The sequence below is a fragment of the Streptopelia decaocto genome (assembly GCF_964273445.1).
Source record: "Streptopelia decaocto genome assembly, chromosome: 5".
Taxonomy (NCBI): domain Eukaryota; kingdom Metazoa; phylum Chordata; class Aves; order Columbiformes; family Columbidae; genus Streptopelia; species Streptopelia decaocto.
In genome coordinates, this window is record NC_138659.1 from 31,113,365 (window position 1) to 31,133,281 (window position 19,917).

Genomic DNA, 19,917 nt, shown 5'->3' on the forward strand with positions numbered 1-19,917 from the left:
AATAAATTAAGTCTCAAGCTCCCTTGTTCACTGTTGGCAATGTGAAATGCTGCAGCTCTTTTCTTTTTCTCTTAAATTTATGAGGCGTCCCTTACGCTCAGTCAGCCCTGGCACATATTTCAGGAGCTGTGTCATTTTTTCCATTATTTAGTTATCAAACCACACACTTGTGTTCCTTGCTTTTCACATATCCAGCACCTTTATTATAGGGCTGCATTTTTCATTTTTGAATTATACACTAGCTGAATGAACAGATCCTCCAAGTTAATTTGACAAAATATATTTCAAGCCAAATATTATTGATCATAGTTAAATAGGAAGTAATTCAGCTTGGCTTGTCTGCATTTTATTAGTAGTGAAGTTCCATACAGGATTTGGATACTAATTCACTGCAGATTTGAGTTGTATTGTTGCTCTGTATTGAATGAGTTTGAACGACTTTTATTTTGGTGACAAGATGTCATCTTTACTCAATTTTTTTTTTAATACTTATTTCAAAAAGTAAATGCTTTATAAGTCGAATGTTGTAGTTCTAGTATGATAGTTGTCTGTGTGAAAGTAACATTAGAATAAATATAGGTTAGGCGTTCTTGAAGTGAACGTACTTTGAAAATGTTATTTACTTTGATTCGAGAGCTACTGTCAGCTGTAATAATAATTCCTAATTTTAAATGAGTAACATGTGTAGGAAAAAGAAGTTTCTGTAAATTGCAGCAGCTTTGTTTTTCTAGTTTTCTACATCCTGGGGTGGGTCTAGTAGGAGAACTTGGATTTTGATTAATGTCTTGATGCATTTCTGACAAGTCTGATTTAGGAGGCAAAAAACAGTAGAAAAGCACCTAATTCCAGTGGGAAATCGGTGGGAACTGAGCACCAATGTGTCTTGAAGATCCATTCTGTATTATGAATGGCAGATGCCACCAACCCTGCAAAGGGCAGAATCAGCAAAACTAACATGTGACATTCTGACAAGGAAGGTGATCCATTAGTTAATGAAAATAATAATAATAATAACTCTGAATCAATGGATATTTGTGGCTGTTAGTCTAGCCTAATATCTGATTTGCTAAACCGTGCAGAATATATCCCTCCAAACTATGTGTCCACTAGCGTGGCGTGAGTGGAGCTCAGGTTTTAGTTTGTTCCTGTAGCCCCAGGCTGCTGCTGGTGACTTCTTGGGTGACAAGATGATCTGGAGTGTGCTGGCTTGTGGTGACCCTGAGGGGAGGCTGGATACAATGAGGATATCACTGTGCTCTCCACAGTAACTAATAATGAGGATGTGATTTAGTCTCCAGATTTTGCAGCTTGGCTAAGGGAGTATCTTTGTATTTTCCAGGCTGCCTAGATCGCAGCTCGATCGGCAGGTTGCAGATATTATAAAATGATGTGGGTAAATAAACAATTTGATGCTGAAAGGTGCTGTATTATCCCAGTAACGCATCACAAAGAGTTGTGTGTGGTTACAGCTTTTTAGAGTGCGGGAGATCCCTCGAGGTGTGTATTATGCATTGCTGCCATTGTTTAATTATTTATTTTTAATAGACCACCACAGGTATCTGTTTGCTAAGCTTTTCCACTCTGGACACATTTCCTTTTATGCTTCCGTTCTCAAGGCTTCCACGTTTGACATCTGCTGTGTAGCAGAAATCAGGAATGAAGAACAGGATTGCGTAATTTCACTTTTAACATACTTTCCATGAAAAAGAGCAGTTTCTCACTTTTTGCTTGGAAGAAACCACCTTATTCTTTAGCGTTGGCAATTACTGCCATTTCCATTTGCCAGCATTGTGCTGCAAAACGTCATAGATTTGATATATGATATACTAGGTTATCTAGAGTAAAATCTGAAGTAAGAGAAAATGAGTAGGAAGCCATTTAAGGTCACTATAATGTCTTCTTTTGTGGTGTAACTGGATTGTCTGTCTCATGGTGCTACAGCATTGAGCTCCCATGCATATTCCAAGTGTCTTTCCCTTGTTCTTTCTGTGTCCTTTAAGGGTTGATAAATCAATCTATTCAGACAAACAAAAGAGAGACAAAGGATTTACTGATTTATTGTTTTCCCATAACATGGCGCTTACTTGCCAAAACTATCAGGGCTGTTTTAGCGCTCATCAGTTTTGTTTATATGCCATAGCAACAGGCCACAGGGAGCACTGGGACCCTGCAGAAGAACCACTGTTTTGCTCATATATGTCATCATCTGTGTGGCTGTTGCACCATTTGTTGTATAAAATGTGGGTTTGAATCTCAAGAAGCTGTAAGAGTGTCTGTTTTTAAGCAAGGCAGCCACCAGTTAATGTAGTTATACTTTTATTCTCTTCTTTAATGCTGCTTGTGATAGACACGTTATTATTGTTTATCAGTTTTGCCCTCGCTGTGATTTATAGAAAAACTCCAAGTATTTCTCTAGATTCTTGTTACATTATCTTGCTCACATCCCACCTTCCATGTTCAGCTTTGAATCCAGCAATTCTGTCTTTATATTTGTTGCACTGTTTATTTTCATACAGCTAGGCAATCAATGCGCAGAATATTGGATTATTATAGTTATTGTTGGTCTGAAGTTCAGAGGTGCAGCCGGCAGAGCAGAAGTCAGAGTCATCTCCATACAGATACTTCACATTTTGCTGGATTGTATTAATAACTGTTTGGGATGGAGGTAGTTCCTGCAGTTTAGAAAGTACAGAGGCAGCTGCCTGGGTGTTGTCATCTCGTAGCAGGGTGGATTCTGCCCTCTCCACTGTGTGAACCTTATCGTGCATTTACATATAGAAGGAGGGGGGGAAGTAGCCTATATCTGGTAAAGGACAGGGTCTCCTTTATGTGTAGCCCCTATCTGTTCGAGAAGCTTGTGCTGGGAGGATGAACTGTTGTTCCCCTTGCTAGTAAGAGCCACAGGTTGGGTACCACATACCGGCTCTACACAGAAACTTGTCGGTGTTAAGGTATCTTCTCAAGTAGTAAATCTGACAACAGAGTATGAGCAGCTGCGTGAATGACTGCGAATACCGTGGGTTTAGTTGTTGTGTGACAACTGTTAACACATGTTAACGGCATATTTGTAGATGTGCAAATGAGATGTTCTGCAAAACTTGTATTTCTTAATGCTTATAAAAAGCCTAACAGTGTATTCATCGGAGGGTCTGTGTTTCCTCTTAAATACTGTAGAAATCTCCTGTGTCCGTAGGCAGGAATCCAAGTTCACATACCTCTTGATTCCTTCAGGAATTTAGTGAGTATGCTCTTTTCTTCCTCCAGAGAATCGTCTAGTATAAGCTGGGAAATTGCCGAGGTCTCCTTGTCTGACGAAGGCTTTTACGAATGCCTGGCAATGAGCAGTGCAGGCACCGGCCGTGCGCAGACGTTTCTGGATGTATCAGGTAGGTCCTTGTCTGTCCTGTCCTGAAATGTGATAATACATTGTGCTGGAAAGCTTCACAGAGATAAATGGCACCTGGGGCCAAGAAACTACACTGTCAGTTCTAAATGCATTTTTAATTAATGAGTTTTTTCTCAGCCACATACACAAAAGTGCTGATTTTTATTCAGCATGCTGGTTTTAAATGTTAACGTTGTAATCATTTTAATTACTTCCTTCTGTCAGGGGGGCTTGCAGAATAGATATGGCCTATAGAAACAGAAGTTGAAATTTCAGATTTCAGTTCTCATTTTTATTTCAAGATGTAGCAATGTGTGTTTACTTGCTTGTATGTATTATTGGATAGACAAGGAATTACAAAAGTTGCATTCAATAGTTTTCTGCATTTTTTTAAACGAGATGCGGTAAATTGTTGGAAATATTTTCTCATATATTACCTTGAATTTTTAAAAAGTGAATAAGGTGAAGGAAGTAAAATTGAGGAATAAATCAGACTAATCACAAAGATAATTTTGAATAAACAGTAGTATTCAGTTGCTAGGCCCAGATTCGCTAGCAATTACTACCCATCCAACAGATGATTCTAACCACTATTTATTGTGGGTTGTGGTTTGTTTTTAATTTAAAATGCTCCTAACTTCATAAAAATCTCAGTTTAAATGGCAACTAGCTATAGCTTTCTGTGATTCTATGAATAGTGTCATCCTGGTCAAGCTTTGAACACAAAAATTTGGGGTCAAAGGAAGGGAGAGAGTAAATATAGTCTACGTTGCTTGTGTACTGTGTGTTGACTGCGGGGACACGGGGATGTTGGTTATTGCCTGCAGATGATGATGTTGAGAGTTCCAATTGCAGATTGGCTAGAAAAGTTTCCAAAGTAAACCAACAGGCTTTAATTCACAAAGTTAATCCTTTTATTCCATCAGAGGAATTCAGTTTCAGTAACTGTAAACCAAGATGTAGCACAAACACAGATGGAGAAAACATAAAACCAGGTGTGGTCTTGATGTGCTTCAGCAGCCAGTAGAGGTTTTCTGCAGGAAGATGACCAGCAGCAAAAATTAAGAAGAAAATCTTATTTATGTCATGCAGAAGTGTAAACCGTTGCTTTTGGGCAGGGAGGACATTGGAGCTGTTAATTTGCAGCGGCAATGAGGATGGTAGAGCTCACAACAGCGATTTGAGTTCAGCCTCAGGGTTTCATATAACTGCTTGTTGTCTTGTATCTCCTGTAGTAGGTAACCTGGGTTAATTAACCTGGATTATGAATCGTAGAATCACAAAACAGTTGAGGCTAGAGGGACCTTCGGCAGTTACTTAGTCCAACCCGCAGCTCAAAGCAGAATTGATTTCCAAGCTTGATTGTGTTTTTCAGACGCTTGTCCAATGAAAAGTTGAATGTCCCCAAGGACAGAGATTTCACAAGTTCCACGGGCGGCCTTTGGTGCTTAACTACCCCCACTAGGAAAATATTTTGCATGTCTAGTCAGAATTTCCCCTGTTGCATATTATGACCAGACTCTTGTCCTTTTTGTTTGTGCCTTGAGAAGACTCAAATTTTGTATTCTCTAAAACAACCCACTCAGCAGTTGAAGAAGGTGACTATATGTCCCTTCACCTCTTTCCCAGGCAAATATGTTTTGCTGCAGGGTGAGCAAATCCAAAGAAACCAGTGTGATATTGTTGATTCCATGCAAGGCAAAGTTTGTAGAGAAACAGCTCTTACACCAAGTGGTAAATTCAAGGAGAGGAACATCCTTTTAGTCACACAAAGTACCTGAGTAGAATTGAACAGTAACATCGCTAATTACCAAGCCCTCACTTTAAAGTGCTGCTTTATCCTTTGCCTATGACAATCCTTCAGGCCGACAGGGCATTCCCCTGTTTGGTTCAATCCATGTTTTGGAGGACCAGAAGCTGTTATATTCTGCACCAGACATTGTGGGCGTAGAGATTCTTGGTGTGGAAGTTGCAATAAACTTCCTCATCACTGAGGAAACTGAAAGAGTATCCTAACTTTTTTCTTATGATATGGGTGGCACTTAAAAGTCAAGAGTGACGAGGGGGGAAATTCTTGTATCCTCTCATTTACAGAGCACTGAGAGATTGTCTGAGACCAGCTTGCTATGTAAACATGAGCAATTAGTTCTGTTTTGAGCCATGCAGAGGATTAATGTGAGAGAGACGCTTTGAAATGCTTGTGTACAAATATTTGGAAGAAAATTACTTGAAATTTCTTCTTTAAGCAAAGTAAACAATCTTTTCAAGTATTCTTAGTTTGCTCAGCTGACAGACAGTATATCACAGATAATCCATTTTGTCAGCTGCTGTGTGAAAGGCATTGGAACTGTGTCAACATTTGCTAGTTTCAGAAAAAGCAAATACTTGAGCTTGTCTTTGTCTCGCTCATATTAAATCTTTAAAATGGCAAATGGCTTGTCAGCTTGTGGAAGCACCTTAACTGGAGTGCTCTGGGTACAGGGGATTCTGCTCAGAGCTTGGCTGGGGGATGCTGTGTCTGCACTCTTGTGGTAAGAAGCTGGTGTAGTCCATCAGACTGATCTTCAGAAATGGAGATTTTAGTCCTGTGCTGGCCTTCATCGCTCTCTTTTCTAAGCTTAAGTAACATACTTGGTGATATGCCCATGGAATGCACTAGGAGATTTGTCATTTCTTCCAAACAAAACAAAACCTAAAGTGCAGAGGAGAAACTCCATTTTCAATAAATAAGCAAGTCTAGCTTTTCTTGCCTCTGCATGTGTTAAAATACACAGTTTTGGTAACAAAAGTGGTTGCTGTTGGGGATTATGTTTCTGGGGCAGCAGAGCTGCACACCCAGCGTGTGGGTGATTCATTGCCCTGCACAGATTGAGCCCAAAACTTGTGACCCTTGTCTGAGACTCCACAGGAGACTTGAGTGAGGAGGAGTTATGGCTGGCCCTGAGCTTGGGAGTGACTTTCACCCTTAATAAATACAGGCTTTCTTTTTATTCCTTGTTATTCTTGCTTTTCTTAGGATAATAGTTTTTTTGGTGTATACTGATAAAGATGTGGTCTTGCTCTAACAGCTGTCTTATTTCTGCTAAAGCATCCCACTCAGTAAAGCATCCCAATTCAGTAAGAACCAGTCTGGGTAAAACTAAATGGAATTAATATATATATATGTTTTTAGTGGGAATTCATAAAGTGATACATACTGCATTTTCTTCCTCTAGCATTGAAATGTTGCCTCCTTTATCAGTGACATCTCAAGAAGGATCAGGATGACTGCTCCTATTTTACACATCTGTGGTTTCAAAGTTTAATTCCAGTACAAAATTATTGCAGCTGCTTTCTTCCAGGGGTGGGATAGACAAAGGATCAAAAGTGTGCAGATAAGTAGAGTGGAAAGCAAATAGTAACAAATAGTGGAAGTTACAATGAAAAATAGGATATGAAGGAAAAGATAATAAAATTGGTACCTAAGATTTGAGTGGAAACTGTTAAGGGATCTTTTAGGTGACTGCAGCTCCAGAATGGAGAGGGAGTGAGATTACACAGAGTTGAAGATTTAATAAGACAGGACAGAGTGTCATGATCAGGCGCAGGCCTTGGTTGGACAGGAGTACTGATTGGTGATGTTTTACATGCAACAGTCCCCTTTTATGCCCCTTTCTGCCTGTTCCTCCCCAATTCACTTCCCCAGCATATTCCTTCAATGATTTGCTTAGTTCGACAGCATCCCCCCACATATCTGGGACCCCAGGTTTGTGTCCTTAGCAGTAGAAAAGTCCAGGTTGGCTCCTCTCTGGAATGATGCTTGTAGCTTCTTGATAGCCCATCAATCAGCATGATAAAGTTTGTTTCTTGTCATTGTTTCTACTGTTGTTCATCTGTCAGGTCTGTGTCTCCTTATACTGTGTTTATTACCTCCCCTTTTCCTTATCCCACTTGACAAGGTCCTTGATCAAATAAAATTAAGGGAACGGATCCTCTATCCTTCTGCATGCCCTTATAGAAACCATCATGGAGAGAACTTAATAATTATCCTTAGAGCAACTGTTGACTTGGTTTCATCATTGCTATTAGAAGACCTTGCTAGTAGTGTGTTTTTCTTTCATACACAAGTCTGTAAGAATTTAGTGTGTAGCTCAGATTCTGTCATGCGTGGTCACACCTCAGCCAGAGATCAGGCGCTGAGACCTGGTGGTGCTCCTGTCTCTTGTCTCTTCCTTCTGGTCCTGTGCTGCTCTCGTCTCTTGGTGGCTTCTCCAGTGCTAGATGAGCTCAAAGAACATAGTGCTACATCTTCTCTTGTACATGGCGTGATCTTCATCCTGCGCAACACACTGGTTTTGACCTAAATCAGCTGTGTTCTTGTGATCTAAGTTCCGGTTAGGTAGTTTAGCATCAGGGAATGAGGGTGCTGCTCTGACTTGTGGCTTCAGCAACGTGAAATGAAACTAAATATTAAACCAATGTTACCTTATTTATTTTTAATTTTTTTATACTGCAGTTGACTTGAAGCTGTTCATCCAGAATCCACAAATGAAGCAAAGACTCCCAACCCTTTTTCTTTTATAATTTTATTCTGTATTCTGTTCTTTCTACACAGAGCCCCCGCCCATGATTCAGGTTCCTAATAATGTCACGGTTGTCCCTGGCGAAGGAGCCATCTTGACTTGCCTCACTTTAAGCACGGTGCCTTACAATCTCACCTGGCAGAGAAATGGCTGGGACGTGAGGCTTCAGGAGCCCCTGCGAATAAGGATGATGAGCAACCTGTCCTTAGAGGTAAAGGCTGTAAAGCTCACGGATGCTGGCAAGTACAACTGCATTGCTTCCAACGAGGGTGGATCTACCACAGCATCGGTCTTCCTTACGGTGCAAGGTAATGAGGAAACTGCACGTTAAACTTACTCTGTCATGGTTTATATTTTCTTTGTCTTGTGAGCTGTCTTTCTTAGTAACTTTTGTATTTTATTTATGCCTATTGATAAAAACACTCGGAGATGGACAGAACATTATGTAGTTCTTTCCTGTTTTAAAATGGCAGCAAACAATACTAGTGCTCATTTTGTGAAACTGCCTTGTGCTTCTCTGAGCCGTGATTTGAACCTCCTCCTCTAACTGCATATTTAGCTGCTCTACAAGTGAACGGAACCTGAGTTTGTTTTGGCGTGTCTCATAAAGAGCAGAGCACAGGAATAGCTGCATATACCGCTCCCCAATATTTGTAGTCAGCTTCTACTTTAAGAATATTTACAGGCTGGCTATGTGGATTGTTTTTTCAATGAACCTATAACTATAGTTGTATATGTGTAACTCAACTGGTAAAGTTTCTGTGTTCATCTGGATTATTTTATATCTCTGTAGCAGAATAGTACTTCTAATTTTTTTATGTGTATTATGTTATTGTATCTGTTTTATAGTGACAATCAGTACAACCTAAGAACTAATCACAATTTTATGAAGGGATAGATTTTCTGAAGGCAAGGACTTTAGAAGTATCTCAGAACTGAAAGCAACAGCATGAGTGAGACCAGACCATGCTGTTTCTTCTCATCAGGAACAAATTTCAAAAAATATGTATAAAGCAGTAATTCGTCTTGGAACTAATTGTTTTAAAATTTGAAAGTACTGCAGATATCTCTCCATTTGCCTTGGTCACGAGGAGGTTTGAACCTTTGGGTAAGAGGATGCAGACCTTAAACTAGTTAGAGAGAAAACTGTTCTGTCTACTTGTTGGTGGCTCTGACAGGATTTCTGCTTGCTGATGATGCCAGGTCGTATTCTGTGCAGAGTGAATAGCTCCGTTAACTTTGCTGCTGTAATTCTAGTACTTTGTTAACTAGTGGAAAACTGTGTTATGGAAAAAGAAAAATTGACTGGAATTGCCTGGCTCAAGGTGCTCCAAACACAGAAGGGTTGAAAGTGGAGTTGTTAACACTTACTCTAAACGGATGTAGCTTTTCGTATAGGAAGAACATATTGCTTTCCCAAAGTACAATAAGCAGGTGTGCAATCAGTTTTGTAGGACCTATTACAAAATACAGGGTGAAGTGTTTCTTCATTGATCTGTGTGAATTACCCTTAGATGGCTACAGCAAAGTTACAACTGTCAAATTTCTAGCAAGGCCAAAGGAAAAAAAAGCCATGAAAAAAACCCTCAACTCCCATACATTTGGAAATCTTAGTTTTAAATTCTACAGGATTTTTCCATCAAGACAGTAATTGAAGAGTGTCAAAGGCAGCAAGACAAGCATCCCTCTCCCTCATTCATCTCTTCCTGGGAGTTAGATTTTCCTCCCTCATGTCTATAGACCAGCTGGTAGCTTTAACACAATGACCAAATTACTTCTGGCAGCTTTTTATAGTAAAGCTAAAGAAGTTTACTGCTGCCACAGCAGAATATTGAGTTTCAAATCGCTTATATATGTAGAATGATTCTATTAAATAGTTGGGAATTAGGTTTTGGCTGGTACCGGTATTGCTGACAGCTTTAAAACATGTCTGAGATAAGCCTCTTGGACAGTTTAGACAGGCTTACTTGAGAGTCTGAGTTGTGTTTTCTTTCATTTCTAATGAAAGATGCTTAGAACAGAATAAATGTGTAGGAAACACTAAGCTGCAGCCGAAGTGAGATTTGTGCAGTAGTGTCTGCCTCTGTTTGTTTGGAAAAAGTATCCTCCTGCCAGCTTTTCAGTTGACTGGATGTAGAAGCTGAATGGTATCGGGATGGTAATATCCACTATTATTTGTAATCATTTCAGTTTGCTTGGTTAAAATGATTTCTGGAGGTATTTTGGAGTGTGATTGTGTCATGTACAATCTAGACGCTTGTTAGCGTCTAGAATAGTATTCAAAAGAACAGTTTCTATTTGGCAGCAAAAGAGTAAAGGGTGGCTATATGTAAGAAGTAAAAGCTTTATAGGGTGGTTATTAACATTCAGAAGAAGGAAATTTGAAGTCTTGGTAATAGATCGAGATGGTTCGTGCTTTGTGTAGCTGCAAGTATTTCAGCATGTCAAATTAAATTCATATTGAAGCCCTTTATTATTGTTGGGACGGTTCCATATAGACCTCTGAATTCTGGATCATAAGAGAATAAACACTGCTTTCATCCCCACTTTTTCTGGAGTGGGAGTTAAGGCAGAGAACAAATGCTGGTAGCTCTAAAAATAACCCAGCCTCTGCTTTACATGCTTAAGTGGATTGTAATAAACCCGTGTTTTGAAAGCTTTCAGGTGGATGCTGTCGTTTCTGAAAAAGAACACTCATCTCATTTTTGTGCCAGCAGCTGTACAAATACAGACTGAAATCTTGAATGAGAATTGACTTTTTGCCCCAGTTGCCTGTTCTGTGTTAAGAAGAACCCACTATACTAAGTCACTAATGGTTCCCCACTAATACTGAGCACAGCTAGATGAGGATGCTGTTTAAAACTTGTGCTTATCTATAGAGTGACAGTATTTTGCTCGGAGTAGTCTGAAAGGTCACTGGATGCTGGTTTACATTATAATTTCAAGGCGTATAAGCTCTGAAGCCATCCAGGATTGCACTGCTGCTGCTTGGGTGCTGGGACTGACTTTTAAAGTACGTGTTCATCTTTGGACATGGTTAAATGGTGGCTACAGAGCACGAATTGCTCAAGTTCTCCCAACACATTTGCCTTGTATGGAAATAAACGTATTTTTAAGGGCATTTACTACTTTTTCAGATCCTATGTATAATTTATCAGAAGGAGTGTGAAACATTGATCCTGTAAACTTTTCAGTGCTCTATTTCTCACTGCTGAGGGAAACTCCATGGCTGTGTGAACTTCCTTCCAGTTTGTCAGTCTTGTAGGCAAACTTTGAGTTTGCTATATGGATATTTATCAGGTTGAATTAATATGGAGTGTTTTGGTAACCTGATGTTTTGTTCTTGATGTTTTCATACGTATACGTAATATCAATTTAGGAAGGCATTTTGAGGAATGTAGGCTTTTTTTGGAAATTGAAATAGCATGCATGAAGAGATTGATTTTTGTGGGTTTTTTGTTTTTCTTCCCTCTCCAATAATTTCAAATACACAATTAAAACTCAGATCCCTGAAATTTGGGTGAATACTAAATGTGTTTTTACGGCAGTCTTGGTTTTGCATGTTTTCTGGCGTAACTAAGAGTAGACAAAGCAGCACTTCTTTTAATGATTGCAGTTGTCTCTTGCCTCTACAACACAGCCATATAGCATGTAGAAACTTTTATGGCTTTTGCTCGTGTTTATGTTGGTGATTAGTAGAGCTCTTTGAGTTCAGTACTCTCAGCTGGTTCTGTCCATAGCATGGTGGGTTTCCTTTACCTGCTATGTTGAACATTTAAAAATGTATAATTGCCTGCCTAGTATCACCATCACATCTGAAAGGTGTTTTTAGCATCTGCTTACAAGTAGCACTGTTAAATAAATTGAGAGTGATCTGTGCTAGAAGCACCTAAGCTGTACCTGAAAGACATAAGCATACATGTTATGTGTTCCACCTGCCTGCATCAGAAATAAAGCGTGTATGTAACTTGGGCATTAAAGAACTGCCATTGCTGTAATAACAGTCTGCTAAGTGGTTTTTTTTTTCAAGCCAAAAGGTGACAAGAGCTGTCCTGCTGTGTAAATGGAGCCAGCTATGGTCGCTGTGCAGCGGGGCACGGGGGGGAAAGCAGGGCCTACCGCTGGGAACACTTACCAGCCAACTAATGGCTTGAAATCCAGGCTGCAAAAACCAGCCCTGGAGACAGTGTATGTGTCTTGGCTCAACCAAAGCAATGGTAGTTCTCAGGTACATTCCAGACAATGAGCAGAAACCAGGACTGAATGACTTTCAGCATGAACATGCTTATATCTGGAATAATTCTGCCTAGATAGACAGAAGGTAAATTGCCTCCTTGGCGTAACCCAGTGCTCGCTTCCCTGAATGTCCTCCGCTTTTTTTCTCTGAGAAGACACAATACAGAAATAAAAACCTTTGTCTTTCAGATCTCTGTATAACTGATTGTGTGAATATCATTCACTTAGATCCATGGATAATGGGCAAAGAAGAATTTGTTATACTGTGCTGAGTTCTTTAAACATGGAGAAAACAAGAAAGGGGGTAAAATTCAAGTACTTGTGCTTTACTTGCCATTTCAAATTTAGAAAGTTAATGAAATACAAGGTGTCTGTCCTAAAGAATGAAAAGCAGTTTAGTGCCTTCTGTGCTTCTTTCTAGGCTGTTACTTGGAACTGTCTGAGAAGACGAGTTGATATTTTTTCCAGGCTCTGTATTTTAAAGTTCCTACCCCAAATCTGTTAGCACTGTGGTACTTCCACCTCTGTTAGAGCAGAAAGTGAAACAGTTGAACTCTCAGGAATGTTCTTTGATGGAAAAGTCAGTATTCTTTGAAAGAACGAGCTGAATCAGTGTATATCCTCGGTGCTAATTATCATTTATAGCAGGCTCAATGATAGCAATTCAGCTGTTTTTTGGAAATGAGCCTCTTGCACAAGAAATGCAGGTGAGCAGGAATTGCCTGAGCGGCCTCTCCCGAATTCTCCCACTCAAGACAATTAATGAGGTTCATTTGTCTTCACACAGTTGCTGTTCGTAAAAGGTTCCTTCCTACATTTGGTAAATTGGGGAAATTGTTTGCATTTTGGGACCAGTCACTCTTATGGCCTGATTTCATGAGTTGGCCTGGATTTTTTGTTTGGGAGGCTTCTTTTGGTAATATTCTCTGATTGACATCCTCTATCAGTACAAAAGCAGGACAAAAAAACTCTCTCATCCAGCTAGAAATGTCTTTTCATTTTCTGTCTCTTATATAATTAATCACAAACTCAACTAAATAAGTGATTAAGCTTTTGTAATTTTTAATAGTGTTCAGAGTCGGAGGAGTTCTTACTCCAGAGAGTCCTAACTTGATGAAAGACAAAGCATTAAGGTATCAAATAAAGCAGGAAATTAGTGTCTTGCATCATTTGATTTCTTGGTCTTGCTTGTTTTCTTGCTGCTTTCTCCCAGAAAATGTTGGCCTTTAGAAGGATTTTTAAGATGAGTTTTTGAGGAGTGGAACCATAATATTTTTAGAGATCGGTACTTCTAGATCTCTTCTGGTCTGCCTAAACCTCAAGGCAATACACCGTATGGATCGCTTGGAAACAAGCTTCTTGCAGGATATTTGATCCCTGTTGCTACAACAGTTAATAAAAAGCATGAGGAAATCATGAATTAAACTGTTAGGTATTGTTGGATTGGCGACTCTTCCCGGAGGGCTGTGTACAGTCCCTGGTAATTCATAGGAGCATAAACAAGTTCAGTATCACATTTCAATATAGCGAACTGTCTCTCTGTTATGTGAATATGGGGACACATTCCCTGAGAAGAACCCACGAAGTTCATGTTGTCAGAGTCCCCTATTTCCCTTTCTGCAAAGTACTGGTTTTCCAAGATGATGTTTCTTTCTCTACAGCACCTCAGTGCTGCTCTGCTGGAGCAGGAAGCCTGAACTGTTTTGTTTTCATTTAAAAAGGTGTTTGCCAAGTGTTTTTTCTTGAGTCTACAGGCTTCCAGGGCTGAGTATGAAGCCAGTACAGAGGCATAAGAAGGAAGGAACCTGTTTCCTTCTGTGAGTCTTTCTTCTGCAAGGAGCTTGCTGTCAAGGCCAGGTGTGTGGTATGTATGGTGTCTGACCATTTCTTTGTGGCCTCTTGTTCACAGCTGGTGAATAATTATCATATGCTTAATTTTTCCTGATAGAGTCTGCATATGGTCAGTGAATGCCAAGCTACAAGGAAGCTCAGGGAGGTTATGAAAAACAGCTTTGGTGAGAATCCTCTGAGCGTAGTGCTTATCTGTGTGTCTTTTGAGAAGTAGTTTTTTTGGCTACAGAGAGAAAATTGTCTTTCACAGCATAGTTTCTTAGTGTTGGAGTGGATGCTGCATCGTATTATTCGTTACAATATATGAATATATCACAGCAGAGCAACCGGTTCGGTCAGTGGTAGCAAAGAGCACTGTTGGCATTGGTGGAGCTGCAGCTTGTGTGTACTCCCTGGCTGAACAAGAAGAAGATCCCAATAATACTCCCCTTTCACCCTCTAGAAGTTAAATTTGTGCTTGGAAGCTTTGTGGAGAGTCTCCCAAAAATAACCACGAACTGTGCATCTTGTACCTGAGTGAGCGCATAAGCAGTTACGGTTACAGATGTTTGTGTGGTGCGCTGTGCAGCGATCTCTATTGAACATTTTGATCTCTATGCTGTAACAGATCTGTTCTCAGCTTGCTGTTCAAACAGGAGCCTGTGTCAGTTTTTCTGTTCATTTTCAGTTTTTCTTCCACACCTCTTTCATTTGCTATGTGAACAAAAGTATAGAATTGAATATTGATTCCAATGCAAGTTGCTAAAATATGATTTAAAAATAATAGAAACCAGATGAACAGGGAGGATTCCCTTTGTGAATGTAGTAACAGGTTATGTGTATTTGTGTTATTATTTCATAACAGGGGATATAATTCTATATAAAGTGAAATCTGTGCCTGATCTGACATCAAAGTAGAAATCTACGCTCTGGGAGGAATTCTTCAGTATGCACATAACCCCAGTCTTCTGTCTCACTCACTGACATATGTTAATGGTTATCACAATAGTAAAGCTGGATATTTCCACCCCACTCATGTTCAAATCTTCTCCCTGTGCGACAAAGAACAAAGCAAAAGAAATCAAATTGAGGTGTCGTACAAGAGAGCCCATCCTGCCTGCCTTGGGGCAACAAAACAAGGTGGCGAATCAGTGGCAAACATGGTCTCACTCATTCTAGCTGGTAGCTAGAATCATATTGCTTATATGTTAAATACAAACATTTTTTCTGCCTTCTTCTGCTTGCCTGATATCATTGTGTGAAAATAACCGCATGGGCAACAGTGTATTGCCAAAGCACGATGTGTAATTAGCATCAGAGACAAACAATTTCCTAATATCAACATGGGACTAGACCTTCCTCAAGACCAGAGCATGCAGAATATCTCCCATTGTCTCTTGGCAGGATTTAAACCAAAATAAAAATAGCTGAGAAAGCTGTGCACATCATGAATCACTCGAGGACAGTTCTGTAACTCGCACCCATTTGTTGCCTCTCCCTGTACCCTCTGCTGTGGATTGAATCCCGTACTTGTGGAACTGTGGCTCTGCCTTCCTCTGGTGCCGTTCCACTGGGAGCTCAGGGATTTTGGAGCTCTTACGAAACACAGGAGGGACTTCTCAGACCCTGAAGCTCTTTATTAAATCTACTGCACCAGTGAAAAATTGATGAACTTGGCAAAGTCTAATGGCCATAAATTTAAGAAATAAGGGACCATATGCATCTGTGTTTACAATTTTGCAACTGTGTGCAAATCAGTTGCCGTTTATTATTTAATTTATTCATTGTCTTTGGCAGTGTAGCTGTGTGGTTTTGCATATACTTACAGCCTTTACAAGCTCACATGTCTAGTTGGTGCCTGAAAACAGAGTCATGGAGTCTTGGCAATAATAATTCTGCTCCCCAGAGCACCAGGTGCCATGTTGCATCAAAAAGTCTTCCTCAAACTAGCAATTACATTGCTCTTTGAAAAAGTGATTTTATGTGCTCACTAGGGATGTGCAGATAAGTTTGCGTGAAACACATGCAGATGTGAAGTATTCATGGAACTTAAACACAAACCACAGTGCAAATATTTTAAATAAAAGCATAGTAAAAAGGTTAAACCAAAGTTACGCCCATGACTTGTGTGCTGATGTTACTACTAACTATATTTCAAAACTACTTATGCTTTCTTCAAGAACCTTGCTCTCTGAGTCAGTGAGACATACTACAGGGCGCCTTGTTCTGTAGCAACTGTGATTGTGGCAGACGATACCCATGGCATCGTTATGTACTCCCCTGCCTTGTAGCTATAATTTATTGTAATTAATCCATGTTATCAAGTGAAGTTGGACCTGCAGAGACACAGAAACCTTCTTAAAGCCAGCAGAGAGCGACTTGATTAATAATATCGATAGACCTGCCAGCCTGCATTTCCCAAACCTTCACTGTTCTGGCTAAACCCTTCCGTGTAAAAGATGACGAGATCTCCTTCTGTTCTTATCCTCATTCTTAGTTTGATGTTTGAGGATTTAAACACCATTTAATTTGTCATTATCTCATTTTCTATCAGTCACAGATCCCCTCTGTTGAGATCACGGGGAGGAAGATTCTTTTTGAACTTCTGTGTTGTAATACAATTTGCTTCAAAACCTGCTGACTCAAGAGCGTTTCTCCCCCACCAGGAGGCAGAACCTGCCTTGCTTCTGCCCTAGAAGCATCCCAGTCTTCTGCAGGGACATTCTTCTAGGCCAGAAATGCTTTTTAAGTCAGCAGCTTTTTAAGCAAATGGTATTACAATGTAGAACTTAGAAACAATCTTTCTTCGTGCAGTCGTGATGAAACTGCCCTGGTATTAACCCGTCAATTTGTAGTAGCACTTGGAATTGGACTGAAATAGAAAGACAGGTGCTGTTCACTTGGAAGTGGCATAGCATCACATCTTGTTCTGGATGGATTATGGCACATGGAAATAGATTGTGTTTTCTGGCTCTTAGACAGATTTTTCCTTAAAAGCCACATGTGAAATGTCCCCTGCATCTATAGGATGGCGTAATTCCCCCTGAAGCTCATGAAAATGAGCAATGCAGAGCAGCCCTGGATTCATTCTTTGCATTACACATATTTAGCCCCTTTTATTGTCCCAAAAGGGAGAGTTAGGCTTAGGCTTTTCATTCTATGGTTGCTAGTAAAAAGATCAGCTGCAGAGGAATATGTATTAAACCCCAGGCAGTGTGTGATTAGCAAAAGCCAAAGCTCCCAAGATGAAGATTGATGCCTTAATTGAGATGAAGTAGTAGCGGTCAGTACTATGAGTTGCTATGTTTTCATCTGTTAAGTGATGTGCATCTTTTTCTTGCTGCCGTGAGTTAGCCAAACCATAGGTACCACAGAAGAAAATATCAGTTGCCACAGGGAGTTATTCTCAGGGCCTTTTTTACTGAGCAATTCTGTTGAAGGCCAGAAGTGAATGTATTCTGTGAAACTCAGCTATCTCCCTTCTTGAAAAAGTACAGCTGATATAAATCCATATCATCCATTAGCATTTCACGCTGCACATTCAGTTGGCTGCAGTGTGACTTTGCTGTTAATTTTTTTCCATGTGTGTGCACGTACATCGTGACTTTTATTTGCACCGCTCAGGTTATATTCTTACTGTTGGCCTGCCAACAGGCTCATGCTCGTTGGCTTTCTCTTTTTTGGAGTCTGCGCAAATTTAACTCAAACTTGTCGAAATTCTCTTTGTTGCTGCCTCGCTGAGTTTTAAGCATGCATTAAAAATTCTAAGTTAATTATTACGTAATTACTATGTCTAAGTTGAATCCACAAGAAAACACTTATGCTCTCATAGTTTCTACTACGGATGATGACCTGGCGCTACTTATTCTTATTTCAGCCTGGTTTTGTCACCTTGGTGGATCACGTTGGTGATCTTTGCTTAGTTCTGGCAACTTTGTGGCAAAATTGGTACCCATATTTGGGAGCTTCAAATTCTGCATCTCAGACCAAAGCAAACTCTGTAGGCATGTGAATTAATTTGGTCTCTGTGCCCTGAACCCCATTTTATTAACTTTTAGAAAGGTTTTATAAAGCATGTTTGATGCTAAGGAATCGGTAGACTGTGCTGGAGGAAGTGAGGAACTGCACGGGCTCTGAGAAAAGACAGTTAACAAGAGAAATAGAAACTCTTTGAATAATAAGTAAAAAAGTAAATTATAAGTAAAAAAGACTTAAAAGAATGTGTTATCCCCAGCCTGATTATATTTTAGTGCAGTTACTGACCTTTGAAGCCATTAACCTGTGTGTGGTGATTGTTAGCTGGGTTAAATGAAGGTAACTGTAGGGAAGCATTCATGTGATCTTTATTAAGACTGTTTTCTCACTATGCATCTGTTTAAAAACGGGAATAAAGTGATTCTTATAATCCATGTTTTCTAAATAAATCTTTTCAATTGCTGTTTTTAATGTTTTTTACTAGAACCACCTAGAGTTGTCATTTCACCTAAGGACCAGACTTTTACAGAAGGCTCTGAAGTGTTTATCAGGTGTTCTGCAATGGGTTATCCAAAGCCAACAGTAGTATGGACACACAACGATATGTTTATCGTTGGTTCGAGCAGGTACGGGTTAAAGCTTTCTCAGCTTCTTTTTATTTTTTTACCTATGCGAGAAAGAGGTTTTGAAGGCTGCCAGAATATTCTGACAATTTCTTTCACAGGAACCTGTGGGTTTGCAAATAGTACCTCAACCTTGGCCTTTATAATTCTTTAATTTCAATTTCCTTATCTTTACTTTAGTTCTCTTGTTCGGGAGTTTTTTTTACAAGATTAATTCAAATGCTCTTCACAAAATGTGTTGATATTCTCTAGTAGATAGACTAATACTAATATCGTTGTGTATCATGAGAAATAAACCAGTCTAGTTGTGCTGCTGCTGTTGCTGCTTGGAGTGTGGATGTAACAGTTTTTCTCTTTTCCTTAATTAATCATTTTAGTTGGTCTCCTTTGTGTTCCCAGGTATAGACTGACCCCAGAAGGCACCTTAATCATCAGAAAGGCAATTCCAAAAGATGCAGGAATTTACGGTTGCTTGGCAAGTAACTCAGCTGGGACAGACAAACAGACATCCACCCTTACGTACATCGGTGAGTAAAAGAAACAAGGCAGTGGAAGTAAATCTTGAAAAACTCTGAAAATATGTTGAACAGCTCACAAACATCCCTTTTGTTTTCCATTCATATGCGAGTAGTATCATTAGGTGATAGCTGGGACTTAATCTTCTTCTTCTTGTGCTGTTTCTAAGAAAAACAAACCAAACAAACCAAACAAACAGAAAACAACTAAAATAATGTATTGAAGTGGGTCTTTGGAGAAGGAATCATGTTTCTGTAAATTCCTGTAGTGCATTTAGCATGCTGGACACAGACTCCAAATTGTGTACTCCAAACACTACATTATTATACTAACAGCAGATGACTGAAATTCTTTATGACCTTTTTACTTTCTACGTGATTAAACTCTTCCAATTCTTTTCTTATATTCTCGCATATTCCATGTATGGTCCAGGTGCTCTGGGCATTCCGGACTCTACTTTTTCTGTTTCCCAGTGTTCGTCTGTCACTCTACGTGATTTTTAAGTCTCTCTGACTTTTAATGCAAATATTCTTCCACATAACAAGATAAAATTAGAATATTTAATCATTTATGTCTTAAAAGTGCTTTGAATAAGAAACTCATTTTTTCAATATTGTTTCTTTTCAGAGGCCCCAACATTGACCATAGTTCAAAATGAAATTCTGGTTGCGCTTGGAGACACAACTATTATGGAGTGCAAAACAACTGGAATCCCACATCCTCAAGTGAAATGGTTTAAAGGTGCACTTACTACTTTGTGTTTGATTTATTTACTTGAGCGGTGATATTT

At 39.5% G+C, this 19,917-nt stretch overlaps 1 protein-coding gene across 1 annotated transcript in view; it reads left to right on the top strand.

Moving 5' to 3' along the window:
* HMCN1 (hemicentin 1) overlaps positions 1–19,917 on the top strand; it is a gene marked incomplete at its 5' end in the record, with an annotated part of 184,673 nt that overhangs the window by 55,114 nt on the left and 109,642 nt on the right. The window contains 5 exons of the mRNA XM_082054335.1: positions 3,265–3,386; positions 7,980–8,255; positions 18,473–18,614; positions 19,011–19,138; positions 19,755–19,868. Of these exons, the coding sequence (XP_081910461.1) occupies positions 3,265–3,386; positions 7,980–8,255; positions 18,473–18,614; positions 19,011–19,138; positions 19,755–19,868 (782 nt within the window). The remainder of the gene's footprint in view (positions 1–3,264; positions 3,387–7,979; positions 8,256–18,472; positions 18,615–19,010; positions 19,139–19,754; positions 19,869–19,917) is intronic.